General features: G+C 41.9%; 2 protein-coding genes and 1 long non-coding RNA gene across 3 annotated transcripts; all 3 read right to left on the reverse strand.

Moving 5' to 3' along the window:
• Nucleotides 1–19: 19 nt before the first annotated feature.
• On the reverse strand, nucleotides 20–5270 carry asah1b (N-acylsphingosine amidohydrolase (acid ceramidase) 1b). Its single transcript, XM_077718702.1, has 14 exons — nucleotides 4933–5270; nucleotides 4807–4853; nucleotides 4158–4248; nucleotides 3991–4077; nucleotides 3850–3928; nucleotides 3702–3776; nucleotides 3579–3624; nucleotides 3341–3485; nucleotides 1634–1688; nucleotides 1394–1475; nucleotides 1199–1330; nucleotides 994–1117; nucleotides 447–503; nucleotides 20–374 (listed from the first exon to the last, which is right to left on the reverse strand). Exons 1-14 carry the CDS (start codon nucleotides 4999–5001, stop codon nucleotides 285–287), a joined length of 1179 nt encoding a protein of 392 aa, XP_077574828.1. The 5' UTR covers nucleotides 5002–5270; the 3' UTR covers nucleotides 20–284.
• A 428-nt stretch (nucleotides 5271–5698) lies between these two features.
• Nucleotides 5699–8633, reverse strand: frg1 (FSHD region gene 1). The gene is made up of 8 exons (XM_077719161.1): nucleotides 8490–8633; nucleotides 7912–7979; nucleotides 7726–7848; nucleotides 6694–6751; nucleotides 6423–6537; nucleotides 6257–6361; nucleotides 6097–6188; nucleotides 5699–6015 (listed from the first exon to the last, which is right to left on the reverse strand). The coding sequence occupies exons 1-8, from the start codon at nucleotides 8546–8548 to the stop codon at nucleotides 5868–5870; spliced, it is 768 nt and encodes a 255-aa protein (XP_077575287.1). The 5' UTR covers nucleotides 8549–8633; the 3' UTR covers nucleotides 5699–5867.
• A 2562-nt stretch (nucleotides 8634–11195) lies between these two features.
• On the reverse strand, nucleotides 11196–13903 carry LOC144198249 (uncharacterized). The gene is made up of 2 exons (XR_013326677.1): nucleotides 13826–13903; nucleotides 11196–11234 (listed from the first exon to the last, which is right to left on the reverse strand). It is a non-coding gene; the product is annotated as an uncharacterized LOC144198249 (long non-coding RNA).
• Between the last annotated feature and the right edge of the window lie 445 nt (nucleotides 13904–14348).

Raw genomic sequence — 14348 nt, forward strand, 5'->3', positions numbered from 1 at the left:
GTAAGTACCAGTAGATATTTTAAATCATTGAAAAAAGCATTTTGATTTATTTAAATGTGAAATGTTTGACATTGCACAACCCCTTTTTACATCCCAAAACATTTCTTAGCACGTTAGCGCCATACAAACATCAGATATGCTTTTTTTTTAGCTACAGATGGCTTGCCTGAGTTAATTAAAAAGTTATTCCAAGGTCAGAAAAAGGCTAAAATTAAGTCTTTTAGATGGTTTGGAGATTTGTGGGAAAGTGAAAAAAAGGGGGTGATAGTTGCCTTGAGTTGCTTTCACCATGGCATGCAAGGGCTGGGGCAGTTGCGGACGTACGATTCCAACGTGCCTGTCGACACTTGCATCAGGGTGGTGTACGTCGTCAGCTGCGGGACGGAAAAATGTCAGCTCAGGATCGCCGTTTAATGCGAGTGGGACGAGGAAAAAAAAGCATTTACCTTGTTGAGAACGGGTTTCGTGGACAGCACGTCGTATAGAGTTGACATTGAAATTTTCTAAAGTAGAAATAAACATTGTTAGTGCTAAGAAACTTTGTTTAAAACAAGAAAAAAGTGTTTTGACCTATTTCAAGTCATATTATTTGCTAGTATTTTTTTACTTTGGACTTAGTTTGCATGCTTAAAATGTTCAAATTCAATTTTAGAGTTATGTGAGCAAACTAATGGCTATTTTAAATGTTAAGAGTTTGTTTTGACCTTTGAGGTGCGTTATTTGCTAGGATTTATTTACTTTGGACTTTGAACCCACTGTTCACATTCAATTTAAGAGTTAAGTTAAGCTAACTAATGGCGATTTTCAATGTTAAAAGCTAGTTTGAAAACAATCACGATAACTTTCCCCCCGTTTTAAAGTTAAAATGAATAGTCTAAATTTTAAAAACGTTTAAAAAAAGGCCCTAAAATATGTACTGAGTATTCTACAGCTGTCCCAAGTTTTAACACGACAAGCATAGGAACTAGCAGAAGGGGAATGAGTGCTTCTTACCGCTTGCGAGGTGGCGTTCATGCACTTGACGGCTGGCGTGCGGCGGTCGTCCAGGAACAGCGGCTCCTTCCAGTGGTCGTAGTTGGTCTCCAAGACGAACCAGCGGCCAAGTTTCAGCTCAATCCTGACGTATAAAACAAAATGGAAGAGTCAAAACAGGTTGAAATGCATCATCACTTGGTGGAAATCCAAAAAGAAACGTTACTCGAGGATGTCCAAACTGGCCGTTCTGGATCTGGTGATGATGCACGCTTGGCCTGTGGCGTTTCCTCCCAGGATGAAGTAAGCGGGCGCCAAAAGCTTGGTCTGGGCCAATTGGAACTTGGCCTCCTCGTAGCTGATGGACGGATGGATGGGATGGAATAAGATGGAGGAAAAGGACGGAGGCTGAGGGACTAACCTGGTGGCGTTTTCAAGCACGGAGCGAGTCAAAAAGCTCATCCAGATCCCGTCTCGTTTGCCCAAGATCCACTCCAAGATGCCTACAAGACAAAAGCAGCTTGTCAAGGAATTGCAGGTAGAAAATTGCTCAAAGTGGTTGAAAAAGGAGGAAATAAGTGGTCAAATTATGCAGAAAACTTTGCTATGTCATCCATTTTTATGCTTAATAAGAATAAATAAATAATGTGATTGAACAGACCGATGTAACCTCCGTCCAAACTGAAGCGTTCGTTCATGGTCAGGGTGAATAAGTTCTGAGGAAACAAAGTGCTTTAGTCATTAAAATTCTTAAGTACTTTTTGGACTTTTTATATACAAAGTGTTCCAAAATGTATAACCCCATGAATTAGGCCAATATTTTAGACAATTTTCATTGGAGAATAACCTCAAATTTTCATAACCTATGTAAAAAAGTCAAGTTTTTATGTATAACATTTTCCATTTCTATCTTTTCGGGTTAAGAAATGCCATTGACTTCAATAGAAAAGTCATTTTTTTCACTAATTTCTCACTAAGTGTTCATTCTTCCCCAATTTTGCAAAGTAGTTACCAACTCCAAAACCTGATTCACTCAAGTCCTAGTATAGCCTTATGGCAAAGTACCCCAAAAATCTTGCAAGTCAATCAGGGTTGGCTTTGGTTAGTATTGGGATGGGAGACTGTGAATACCAGTTGCTGTCAACTCTTATGTTTTCTAGCAAAAGTATCTAAGTGTTCACCTAGACTCTTAGAAGAAGTTAGATCTATTAAATGCACTTTTTCTATTGGGGGCCCGTGGCCCAAGGAGTTGGTGCGCTACTCTCGCCTCCGCTCTACTCTTGCCGCGTGGGTTCGCGTCCCGGTGGCGGACTGTTTTAGGTTGAGTGTCGCCGGTTGGGTGTCGCCGGTTGGGTGTCGCCGGTTGGGTGTCGCCGGTTGGGTGTCGCCGGTTGGGTGTCGCCGGTTGGGTGTCACCGGTTGACCGACTGAGCAAGCGGTCGAGGGTCGGCCGAAGGCCGACCCGAGAACGCCTTTCGCACAGACAGGTCCCTCCAACATTCTTCCGAACTGCCGAAGGCAGTTCGGAATATAACCTTTTGCTGAAAAGTATGACTAAGTGTTTAATATAAATTAAAAAGATTTTTCTTTCTTTTTCTTCTTCTTATTCTTATTCTTATTCTTATTCCATTTTCTGAACTGCATGGTGTAGTGTTCAACCAAAGGACGACAGCGGGAAGCGAACCCGGGTCTCCCAGACGGGAGTCCGGTGCACTAACCTCTGCGCCAACCAAGTGGCTACACTTTCCTTTGTCATTATTGGAAAGTATTGAGTGCACATTTGTGGAAACAACTAAGTGAAAATGTTTCCTGACTGGACCGGGGTTTGAACCCACGCGGCCAGAGTTGTGAGGGAGGAAAGGTAGTGTGCTAACCCATTAGGCCACCAGTCCTTGATAGGAGTTGTGTATATAATAGATGTCAATGCTTCTAAGAGGTTAAGTGAGCACTTGAAAAGTTGAGTGAGGTAACATAAGTGTTGACAGCAGCTGGTATTCAGAGTCTCTCATCCAAGTACTAACCAAGGCCAACCCTGCTTACCTTGCAAGATTTTCAGGGTAGTATGCCATAAGGCTATACTAGGACATGGGTGAATTAGGTTTTGGAGTTGGTAACTACTTTGCAAAATTGGTGGAGATTGAACACTGAGTGAGAAATGAGTGCAAAATACCTTTTCTATTGAAGTCAATGGCATTTCTTAACCTGAAAAGATAGAAATGCCAAATGTTACACATACAAATTTGAAACGTTTCTACACAAGTTGTACAAATTGGAAGTCATGTTAATGAAAATAATTACAATTATTGGCCTAAGAAATCGGATCAAACATTTTGGAACACCCTGTATATATAAAAATATATATATTTACAGGCTTGATTCCAGTCAGCATGCCCACATAACCGGCAAAGTTGGTGGACTTGAAGACGGTTTGGTTATGCCTTTGAAAGTCCACGTTGACCACTAACGGCTTGAGCAGCTCGCTGATCACCCAAGATTTGTTCTTTACGTCCCACCTGACCCCCCAAAAAAAAAAAAAATAATAATAATAATAAATCACATTTTTACACATTCAGCTCATTTTAAATGTGAAACAAGAGCACTCTTACCCCATAAATAACCCAAAATCCAGGTTGCGACCATGCACTAAATTTCCTATCGACACAAAAAGTGTCATTCAAACGGCGTCCAATCCATCGGAAGCTTGGACGCCAATCGAGAGCTCGACTGACCTTTGGTGTCTTCCGCAACCACTGAGGTGCAAACGGTGAAAACCTCGTAGAAGATGTTGAATAAGACCACCTCACCTGGAAACGTCATACGGTTAAAAATTGGAAAAAAAGTAACAATACATATAAACACACCAAAAAAGTTGCTTACCAAGAGGAATTCCGGAAGCCGTGGCGATGCCTTTAATTTCATCCGCGAACGGGTACGGCAGCGTGTTGACCATCAAAGGCTGTCGTTCAACATCAAAACGTCAAATTTATCCAGTAAAATGCATAATATGTTAGAACTGACCAGGGTTATGTCCACCAGTTGGATGAGTTTCCCGCTGGGGACGAATGCGTTGGCCAGATCTCGGATGGCCTCCATCATCTTCACCAACTTGGATGGAAACGGCCCGACTTGAATAGTAACGTGGCACGACGTACGGACGAGGAGTCGGCTTACGAAAAGAGGCACACCTGCGTCTTTTTGTCGGCGATGATGGCATTCCATCGCTCCACGGGAGGCAGATCCAGGTTTACGGTGTACCAACTCACAGCAGCTTTAAAACTTAAATACGTGTGGAAGACGGATTAAAAACATTTTCCATTTTCAAGGTGGTTGGTTTTTTGAGCACTTCATGGACACATTCTTTGTAACTATGAACTTTTTTCAGATTTTTTAAAGATCATTTATCAACAGAAATTATAAGTTATGAGTTGATTACAGAATCCTGAAGCACCCCCCATTTTTAAAAAATAGAGTAAATTACGTTTCTGCCATTTTGAGAGGAAACTTCTTTTAAGCTTTACTATTTTAAAATTAGATTTTTTTTTTCATTAAAAAGAGAGCTCAAAATTCTGATTTCTCATGAACACATGCAGAATGCATGTTTATGTAACGTAAATCTGTTTCTTTAAAAAGTGATGCGTTCAGGTGTCCTAAAAAGAATACGCCAAACGTCGGGCCATTTTGTTTGACCCCCATCGCCCCCTTCTACTAATCAATATATTTAACTTTTAACTGACAAAATAAGATAACATTTAACGACATTCAACTGAACGAACATTAAACGTTGCACAGCCGATTTGACTTTGTTGCCTGTAAAATAACATGTATTGGACTTACGTGGGCCCACTTGGAGGATACATTCCCGTCCGGCATTCTTCTGTATACTGTAAACATTTTTGATTACAATTAACAGTTGCTTCATTTTTTATAACGAGGCATGAAATCAACAATAACGTAACTTACCGGGGGTATAAACTGTGACGATGCAGCTGCACAAAAAGCAGCGAACATCAGATAGAAATAGTGTGCCATTTTTTTTACACACCTGTACGTGATTGGCAAAATGTTTTTAACTTTAACCGGAGAGGGGGATGATTGTTTTTCCTCTCACGCCATGCCAAACTATGCTTTTCCAAGGGGGAAGCTGTAGTCGATATATATGAATAAACGGTTGAATCAGACGTACAATGACAGAAGATGAACAATATTATTTGATTATAATACCTGATATAACAATAAGCTATTGTTTTGGGAAAGAAAACAATGATATTTGCAACAAAAGATTCAACGGTTTTCCTTAAACACCCCTCATCATTGGTTGCTTCCATGCGGAAGTGAATCGTTTGTTATATGTTGTAACTCCAAGGCGGTTTTACACAGTAATACAAGTGATTGCCATGTGAGAACTACATTAGGAAATGTGACATTGACGCCTGTATAACGTTGAAAATGTTATAAACACGCGCTAAAATGATAAATTTGTCCTCATGAGCCGATACGTCTGAGTCAAATTTTAGCGAGGTGAGGCAAACACCCCCCTTCACGTGGTTGAGAAGACAGTGGTTGGTTCCACGCGGAAGTGGCTCACGAGTGTTGCTTTCGCGTGACACCGAAAGGGGCGGATTAAAGTGTTGTCGTTGTTGATACTTGCTTGTCTAGTTTGCATCTCGTGACTGAAGATAACTGAAAGTAACAATCAATTTTGGAAAAATGTGGACAAGCACATAAGTTTGACACTTAAAACGGTTAGTGTTTATTTAACAGCACCGTTAAGAAAAATAATTCACTGCTTTTATGAAATAATTCTGTCATATTTTTGTGTTTGAATTACAAACACACACAGTATACATACGTAAATGAGGTTTATTTAAAAAAATAATAAAATCTAAACAAACACTTCACTTGCAGTATCGATCTGCTTTCATTTGGCTCCTTCTGTCGAGCAAAGCTTCGTGAAACTTTCCATCGAGTCGGGCCTTTTTCAGCGTGGACGGCTCCTCCTCGTTTATTCGCAGGCGGCGGTCCTGGAAACTCTGAAACTTTTTCCTGGAAAGTCACATTTAAACAGTCAAATAATTGTGCTAATAGACACACTTTATCACATCAAAAGAACACCAGGTCACTTACACGTAATTGAGCTCGCAGTTCTTGACGTCGCCTCGGTCCTCGTCGGCGATGTTGTCTTTGGGCTTCACGTTTCGCTCGGTGCACGAGCGGATCTACGGACGGGGGAAGAAGCTCGCCGTCAGAACGCCGTGTAGGAAAAAGACGGAAATGGGCACCTCACCTTGAGCATCTCGGCCTCGCCCGCCGTCCTACTCTTGGCCTCGATGTCGCCACTCTCGCTGTAGGAGATGAAGCAGCTGTTGGCGGCCATGAGCGCCATCTTGCCCTGACGCACAGGTAGTTCACGTAAGCGGCGGTTGTGGAGCTACAAAACGATCAAGTGTTACCTCTTGAAAGACGGGCTCCCACTGCTCCCTGGCGCCGATGGCGTCGGAGCGGCCCACCACCAAGCTGTCGGCGTTGAGACCCAAATATTTGCCGTAGCCCGACTTCAAGGCGATCCTGCACAGTTTCCAGGATTTAGCAATATTACTTGGGTTAGTATTTGAGAAAAAGTACAGTAGAGTGGTGCCTTGAGATACAAGCACCCCCACTACTCAATCAAATCAACCATATTTATCAAATGGCCCTTCAATATAAACATGTTAGCACGGTCACCTGTTGTCAGAGAGCTTGACTGCCGTAAATTGTTCCGGTGGGTCTGGTCCTTCGTCCTCTGAAGAAAAAAACAAAAAAAGACATTAATGACTCAATTCACAAACAAGTGTTAACGAACACGTTAGCATAATGCTACAGTAAGCATATAAACAAATGTTCCTTCGCCCCCCCCCCCCCCACAAATAAAAATGGACGTCTGGTAACGTCAATGGTGCTAAAGCATGAGTTGACGGAGGCCTAAAATGACCACATTTCAAGTACACAAAGCTCAACATGGTTCACCAAGCTTTCAGTCCTGCAGTCTTTTTGTCATCCACGCGGGGGAGTTGTTTCCCGGTTTTCATCCACAACAGAGAGATGTCATTCTCGTTGTCTCATCTCCGGATGAGCAACTTCAATCCATCCATCAATCAACGTTCAGAACGTGAGAACGGAGACACTCGGGGGGCTCGGGCTTCATCTAAAAACCAACGGCGGTTGGTGATCCGATGCAGTGTTCAAACGTCCGCTTTGACCTGAACTCGACCCGTGGTCGGCCAATTGATGTCACGAAGCTCCGATTTATTCCCCTTCTTCTCCTTTTCTTTTTTTAATAGAAATTAGCACACGGAAATCCGCAGCGAGGGAAGCGTTTACATTTTAAATGAGGCGCGAACGTGTGTTGCATGATAAGTGGGACGTCGCCGCCCCTTTAAATGGTGGAAGTAAAACACTGACACCCTAAAGATTTTGCTAAACAGACGTTTAGTTGCATTTAACCACCTATTTCAGTTCTTTGGCTAAGAAAGGACAGGCTGCACAAGTTATAAAAAGATACAAAAATATTTTAAAAATACCTACTGACGACCAATCCAATTCAAATAGGAGGGCTTGGAAAGGACCCATTGAAAATAATTTGGATGTATTTCAAAAAATATTTTGCCATTATGATTCAAAAGCGGCCCACCAGGCTTATAAAGTACAGTGGACAACAATGAAATGACTATTTAAAAAAATGTTACAGTATTATTTTGATATGGATTTTGATCTCACCTGGATGTGGCGCCCCAATGGTGAAGAGTCCAGTGTCCAGCGCGTGGATGTACGAGTTGCTGTGCATCTCGATGGCGACCGTGCCCATGATGTCCCCAAAATGGCGGACGGCCCACCAACCGCCTACACAGTAAAAACACAAATGTCAAGCTTGTGAATAAAACATGAGCTGACAAAAAAACATACCGACGACATCCTGCTTGTATTCGTCATCTTCAGACTTTCTCTTCTTATTTTTGTCTTTCTTCTTTTTCCTATTGAAAAACAGAATCAAGTAAAAACGATTAGAAATGGTCCTTTTTTCAAAATATTTTTTATGTTTCTAAAATATGCAGAACAACACTCAAAAGATATTTAAAACTAAATGTCCACCGATAAATCGGACAAATAAAAAATGTAATTGCCTGCCATAGGTTATGCTGAAGTAAAATTGACTTTAAGATGGGACACTTAAACGCATCTTAAAATTTTCAACAGAAATTTAATCACGTTGAAAGCTAAAAATGAAAAACATAATTTCGACTTCTTTGATTACTCTTTCATCACTATCACCCACTAATACATATATTAATTATATTTTGAATTTAGGTAGGAACAAAGCGTACCCATTTGTTGTTTACATTTTTTCAGCGTTCATTTAAACGCACCGCTACTGCTAAGCTTGTTAGCATTTGGCAAAAACGAGCTCAAACGCCAACTAAAACAACGTTTTAGTTCATCGCCAGTCCACTTTTCACCCACAATATAGTTGTCTCATAACTCACCCTTTATTTTGTCCCTTTAGAACCAACTTGGTGGATTTAACGCGAGAATACTCTGCCATTTCGTCGAAGTCGACTCGGCTAGCAAGCTAGCACGGTTTACAGCAGCAGGAAAAACAACTACGGCGGCCGCGGAGGCACAAACTAGTGCGCTTTTGACTTTTTCTCAAACCAATGCAACATCTTAAATATAACTAAATTACATCGGCCTAAGCTTTACTAAATATTAATTTAATACGTTTCATTTTTTTAACCTGTTTTGTAATTAAAACAATATTTGTGTATCTTATTTACATAGAAAGTTAGGGCACAATACAAGTGTGGCACACTAAATTAACCCTTTGCCTGCCTTTGACAACAATAGACATTTAATTTAACATGCATTTTTTTTAGTTTGATTTATTTAATTTTGCAGCAATGGTGAAATTGACGGCTAGGCTGTCTTAAAACAATTTGGGTTCGACGCGGGTTCAACAATAGGCCGATGTATCCTTTTTTGTTTTTTCGCAAAGGTCAATTTTTCATTTTTTTCTGCATTATTTCTTGCGCCTCGACATAGCTTCCGCGGGAATTTGTCGCCGGCGTTTAGCGCTTTGATTTCCGTCACGCTCCCCGAGGGAAATCAAGCAAAACCGTAGCGTTAGACAGGTGGCGTTCCGTCCCCGCCGTTAACTCGCTCAATGTCAGGCGGGCGCTAAGACGACCCTACAAAGCCGCCTTCCTTTTTTCCTTTTCCTTCCTGATGTTACGTAAGGACGAGCGGGGAATGCAGAGAATTAGTCGAAGTCGTCTTAAATCCCGCGGCCCGCGGTGGGCTTTGGGAAGGCGCCGTCAAGAGGCTTACTTCACAAAATGTCAGACTTAACTTTGCCGCCGAGCGCTGACGAGCGGCGGGGAAGAGAAAAGCGTGAAAGTGGCCTTTCAAAAGCGGCAAATTCGCAATACACGCCCAATAAAACGCTCTTACGTGCTTCCCCATCAGACAAAACTGCACGTTTGCTTTCCATTTGGTGTCCAATCACACTCAATTGAAATGAGTTTATCGCTAGTAGGTGAAATTTCAAGTGGGAGGGACGGCATTTTAAATAGTATTTATTATATTTTAAACATGTAAAAAAAATTAAAAGTTTCTCGACAGGGTCTAAAAGCAAAAAGAAAAAAAAGTTGTTGTCGTTCTGGTAATAAAACATTTGATTGTTCCGAGTGCTTGTTGCTAGGCAGAAAATGAGTGCTTATCGGCAAGTTGTCAGCCAAGTGAATAAAAGGGGGCCTGGCTGGGCCTGGCTCGACTCCGTCGGGCTCCTCTGGGAAATCCCAAGCGGTCGCGCTCAAGAGTTACGATGGAGCACAAAATGAAAAACAATGAGCTCAAAGAAGCAGAAAATCTCTTCCAGAGAACGACGGCAACACCACAACAGCCTTTAAACCCAACGGGATCAAAATGGACTACGAACGCCACAGAAAAAGAGGAAAGGTTGGCCTAGTGGCCTCCAGTGTAACCTTCCTTCAGCCCTATCCGGTCACAACGGATTGGTCGCAACGGATTGGTCGCAACGGATTGGTCGCCGCACAACTAAGTGAACGTTTTGGGAAAAAATGGTAACAGTTAATAAGTTTTTGTGCCCCCCCCCCCCCCCCCAATTCCGCATCACGTCAATTCGCCTCAAAGAAATTCATGCCGATGATAAGTGGTTAGCGCCTTGGCCTCGCAGTTCTGGGGTCGAGGGTTCGATTCCCAAGTGGGTACCTACTCTGTAGATCTTTGCATATGTTCCCCAGGCTTGCGTGGGTTTTCTGCAAGTACTCTGCTTTCCTCCCACATACCTAAAATATGTATGCTAGGCTAACTGGGCGCTAAATTATCGCTAGCGATGAGTCATTGGTTATCTATGTGCCCTGTGATTGGCTAGCCACCGATTCAGGGTGCCTGTAGTCAGATGGGATAGACTCCGGCACCCCCCGGGAATCTTGCAAGGATAAGCGTTTGAGGAAATGAATGAATAAATAGCACGGATCAAAAAAAAAAATGGAGAAACTTAGTGTGTCTGAGTCATTTGAGCGCGCGCGATAAGCGGTAAACGTGTTTGTTTGTCCGCCGGGGGGGAATTTGGTTGCTCAACTTGTGGGATTTAAAAAAAAAAAAAGAAGAAGAAGAAATAAATAAATAAAAAAGAAGAAGGCTGAGGTGCAACGTCAGCATTAAGCTAGCTAGCACAGGCGCACGCAGCATTTAAGGAGACTTTTTTTCCTTTTTTTTTTGAAGCACGGGTGCGGCGGATTAATGGAGCTTGACACAAAGCTTTCCTCTGCCTTTATCTGCCTCTTGCCAAGCTTCACAGTCCAACTCACACTCTTTTTTTTTGGTTACATTTCACCAACTCGCATGGAAACCATTGACGGTGACTGACGTCCAATCGTCCAATAAAATTGCTCTGATGCAGCTTTAAATGTACTAAAAATAAATAAATATAAGCTAGTAGGCATCTTGGATCAAGGTTTTCATTACAAAAAAGTGTTGTCAAAGTAAATGAAGTGTTTTTAAAAAAATTGGACTTGACTAGATGCTTCCCAATACAAAAAATTTAGTTTACAAAAAAAATGTCAATAAGAGGGGTCAGAAAACTTTTTGACAGACTGACCCATAAATTATTCATATTTTCTAAAGTTATTTCTCATAAATTATAAAGACAAAATACATGAAAATACTCACTAGGGATGCGGGGGGTGCTGGAGCCTATCCCAGGAAGCCTTGAATTGATGGGCAGCCAATCACAGGGCACGAAAAGACAAAGGGACAACCAATCATTGGACATTTAGGGTAAAAATTAGCATAGCATGCAGAGAAAACCTTCAAAGAACACACATTGAGGAATCGAACCCATGACCCCAGAAGTGCGAGGCTGATGCACTCACCACTAACACACCGCGCTGCCCAGATAAAAATACTGCCTGAAAGGAGATGAAATCTCTCCTTAAACTAAGCCTAAGTAAGCCTAAGCGTTTCAGGTCGAGTGTTCAAATGTCAGCGAAATTGGTGGCGCCGTTTAATTTAATTCTTTTTTTTCTACGTTTTTTTCCGCAATTTCCTTTTTGGCCGCACCGTGGCCCCGATTGGATGGCGGCCGGCCGAGCCACGCCGACAAAACGCCGGGGCGCCGGAGGACATCAATCTCCGGCTAAATGATTTTGTGAGCGCGTGAAAGCGCTCCCATCCGTCTTGCGCCGTTTATCCCTGGGATTTTTTCCCCCGTCTTTGTCCGTTCTCGTATCTGCGCCGGCCGCCTCCAAAATAAATAAATAAATAAAAGCCACATAGAGAAGCCATATTTATAAAATAGATCAATAAATGGGGGGAGCCAAGATTATTATTTTTCCCGCCTGCAGGCGTCGAGGAAATCGTTCGCCAAGTGTCTTTGAAATGGAAAATAAGAACACGAGATGACTATTAATATCATGCTAGATTATTATGATATTAAGGAACTTTCTTATTTTTGATTTCAATTGTGATTTGTTTTGAATCTTGAATCTTTTGATATAGTTAGCATTTTAGTATGTAGGGTCGTAGCATGTTAGCATCGTAGCGTTTTAGCAAGTTAGCATTTTAGAATGTTAGCATGTTAGCATTTAATCAAACCATGGCCTCGTTATTAAATATTTTTATCTAACATCCAAACTAAAACGTAATAAAAAGTATACACTATGACATTATAATAGGTTCAAAAATGTTTACAATTCAAGAAAACATTTCCGAGTCTAAAAAAAAAAAGGATTTTGAGGGCAAAAAAGTCAATGTCCACACATTTGAATGTTGAGGTTTGTTTGGACTCATAACAAGACTGTTGTCTCCGCCCCCTTCCCTTGCCAACATTTCCACGGCCCAGCGCTTGTATATTAACCTTGAAATATGTTTTCTATTTCCTACCCTCAATTAAAGTGTCAACCTGAGCATTTTACGACTTTTTCTGCGACTTGGACGGCGCACGCACGCGCGAGCAAAATGAACGACGCTCCTAAAAAAACAGCTTTTTTTTTTAAAAAACGCGTTCCGCCAGGCCGTAAAAAAGTGGTGGTCTGGTTACGTCCGTCTGCCGATAACGCGGACGAGGACGGATGCGGTGGGGCGTCCAGCGTGGCCACCGCCGAGGAAAAACAGCGAGGAGCCTCAATTATGTGCTCGTTTTAAGTCGTGGCGTCCAAAAAATCTATCCAAAAGCTTTTTTTTCCATACACTGACTTTTGAACGTTGGCTTGCGATTAGCGCGCTAGCTAGCTAGTTTGTTCACTTAACTCTTTAAGCGCCCTTCTAAATAGCTTACGAATTAACCAAATTAAATGAAACCTACTCTCAAATCTATTGAATATTCATAAAAAAATGATATGCTATTTTTTTTAGCTGAGCTATCACTGTGTGGAGTTTGGGCACGCCCGGGTGGCTTTTTTTCGGGTACTCCAGTTTCCCAAAAACATGTATGCTAGGCTAATTGTATGCTAACTTGTTCTTAGCTAAGAGCGACTGGTTGTTTGTCTCCTTATGCCCTGCGATTGGTCGGCCACCCATTCAGGGTACCAGTAGTTAGCTGGGATAGGCTCCGGCACCCCCTCCAACTGTTAAGCAGTTTAGAAATGGTTTATCATTGTAGCATTTGGATAGAATTACTTTTTAAAAATAATTTCAATTTCAATGCCTTTGACTCATTACAATTGGATTTATTACAAAATTAGATTAATCGGATTAGTCAACTGAATAATAATAATACTAATACTAATAATTTGACTTTTTTGGGTAGCAACATCTCAAAACCGAAATGTGTTTAATGGCGGCCTTCGTTCATTTGTCCCTCCCAGTTAAAAAAGAACTAGCATTGATTAGCTTCCAAAACATCGGGGTTGCATCTCGCAATCTCTTTGTTTTTCCATACTACAGTCCACGCTAAAACCCGAGTTGTACGAGGTCAAGCGAGAGAAAAAAAAAATGCAACCCGAGGCAAACGCTGACGACGCAACCGCACGCCGGTGGAAACGGAGCGCCGAGCCCAGTCGAGCCGAGGCCGTCCCGCTATTTCGGGAGCAGACGGGCCGACTCCCGAGGAAATGATAGACTAACGCTGGGGAGACGGACGCTGCCTTTGCGGGTGTCTAAGCGCCGACGGACATTTTTTTCAGAGAGGGGGCGTGGCTAAAGAGTTGACCTGGAGTTCAAAACAAACAACTTAGGCCAATTTCCTTCCCGCAATCACATTGATTGATTTTGCCGTCAAAACGGTGCCTTCAATGAGTTCATTGGGAATAGGAAATCGTAAAATGGGCCAAAGCAAACCCAAAAAGCAAAAGGAAGTTACCTGGAAATGGTCGAAAATCAGCAGGAAGGAAGTCCATCCAAAGCAACAGAAAATGATCCAGAGTGAAGAGAAAGTGACCTAAAATGATAGGGAAAAAACAAAGAAGTCAATTTTAGATGTCCAATTCAATTAAACTGCTCATTAATGGAGGGCCAACCCATTTTAAAGTGGTTTAAAAAATGGATTAAACAAGCGATAAACTGGTTTAATCAATCAACCGATGACAACGATGCGTTCATGAAACTCAAGAAAAAATGAGTTCCGCCAGGGCTTATTTCTTGCCTTACATTTTTCCGAACGTTATTGAAATTGTGTTTGATTTCCAAGTTTTGTCTCCAGCGTCATTCTGTCACTTCCAGATTGTCGCCGTTGGAAAACACGGCTTGACATTTCTGTGTCGAGTCTCGTCGTTGTGCTCGGCGCTTGTCGTTATCGCCCCCCCGAAAAGCTATTTTGTTGATTTCTCTTAGCGCCGTCACACTGTCTGTGATTTTATTTTTATTGAGCAGCTGTCATCTTTAAA

This window comes from Stigmatopora nigra, chromosome 6 (genome assembly GCF_051989575.1).
Source record: "Stigmatopora nigra isolate UIUO_SnigA chromosome 6, RoL_Snig_1.1, whole genome shotgun sequence".
In the NCBI taxonomy this organism is placed as follows: Eukaryota; Metazoa; Chordata; class Actinopteri; order Syngnathiformes; family Syngnathidae; genus Stigmatopora; species Stigmatopora nigra.

Bases quoted from the DNA above. Each gene is read 5' to 3' on its own strand.
- asah1b (XM_077718702.1), bottom strand. From the start codon at position 5,001: ATGGCACACTATTTCTATCTGATGTTCGCTGCTTTTTGTGCAGCTGCA. The intron at 4,249-4,806 runs GTAAGTCCAATA...CACGTATTTAAG, and splicing joins TATCCTCCAAGTGGGCCCAC to TTTTAAAGCTGCTGTGAGTT. The intron at 3,929-3,990 runs GTCAGTTCTAAC...GTTGAACGACAG, and splicing joins AACTGGTGGACATAACCCTG to CCTTTGATGGTCAACACGCT.
- frg1 (XM_077719161.1), bottom strand. From the start codon at position 8,548: ATGGCAGAGTATTCTCGCGTTAAATCCACCAAGTTGGTTCTAAAGGGA. The intron at 6,538-6,693 runs GTGACCGTGCTA...GAAACTGTGCAG, and splicing joins GTCAAGCTCTCTGACAACAG to GATCGCCTTGAAGTCGGGCT. The intron at 6,016-6,096 runs GTAAGTGACCTG...GTGACTTTCCAG, and splicing joins AACTGCGAGCTCAATTACGT to GAAAAAGTTTCAGAGTTTCC.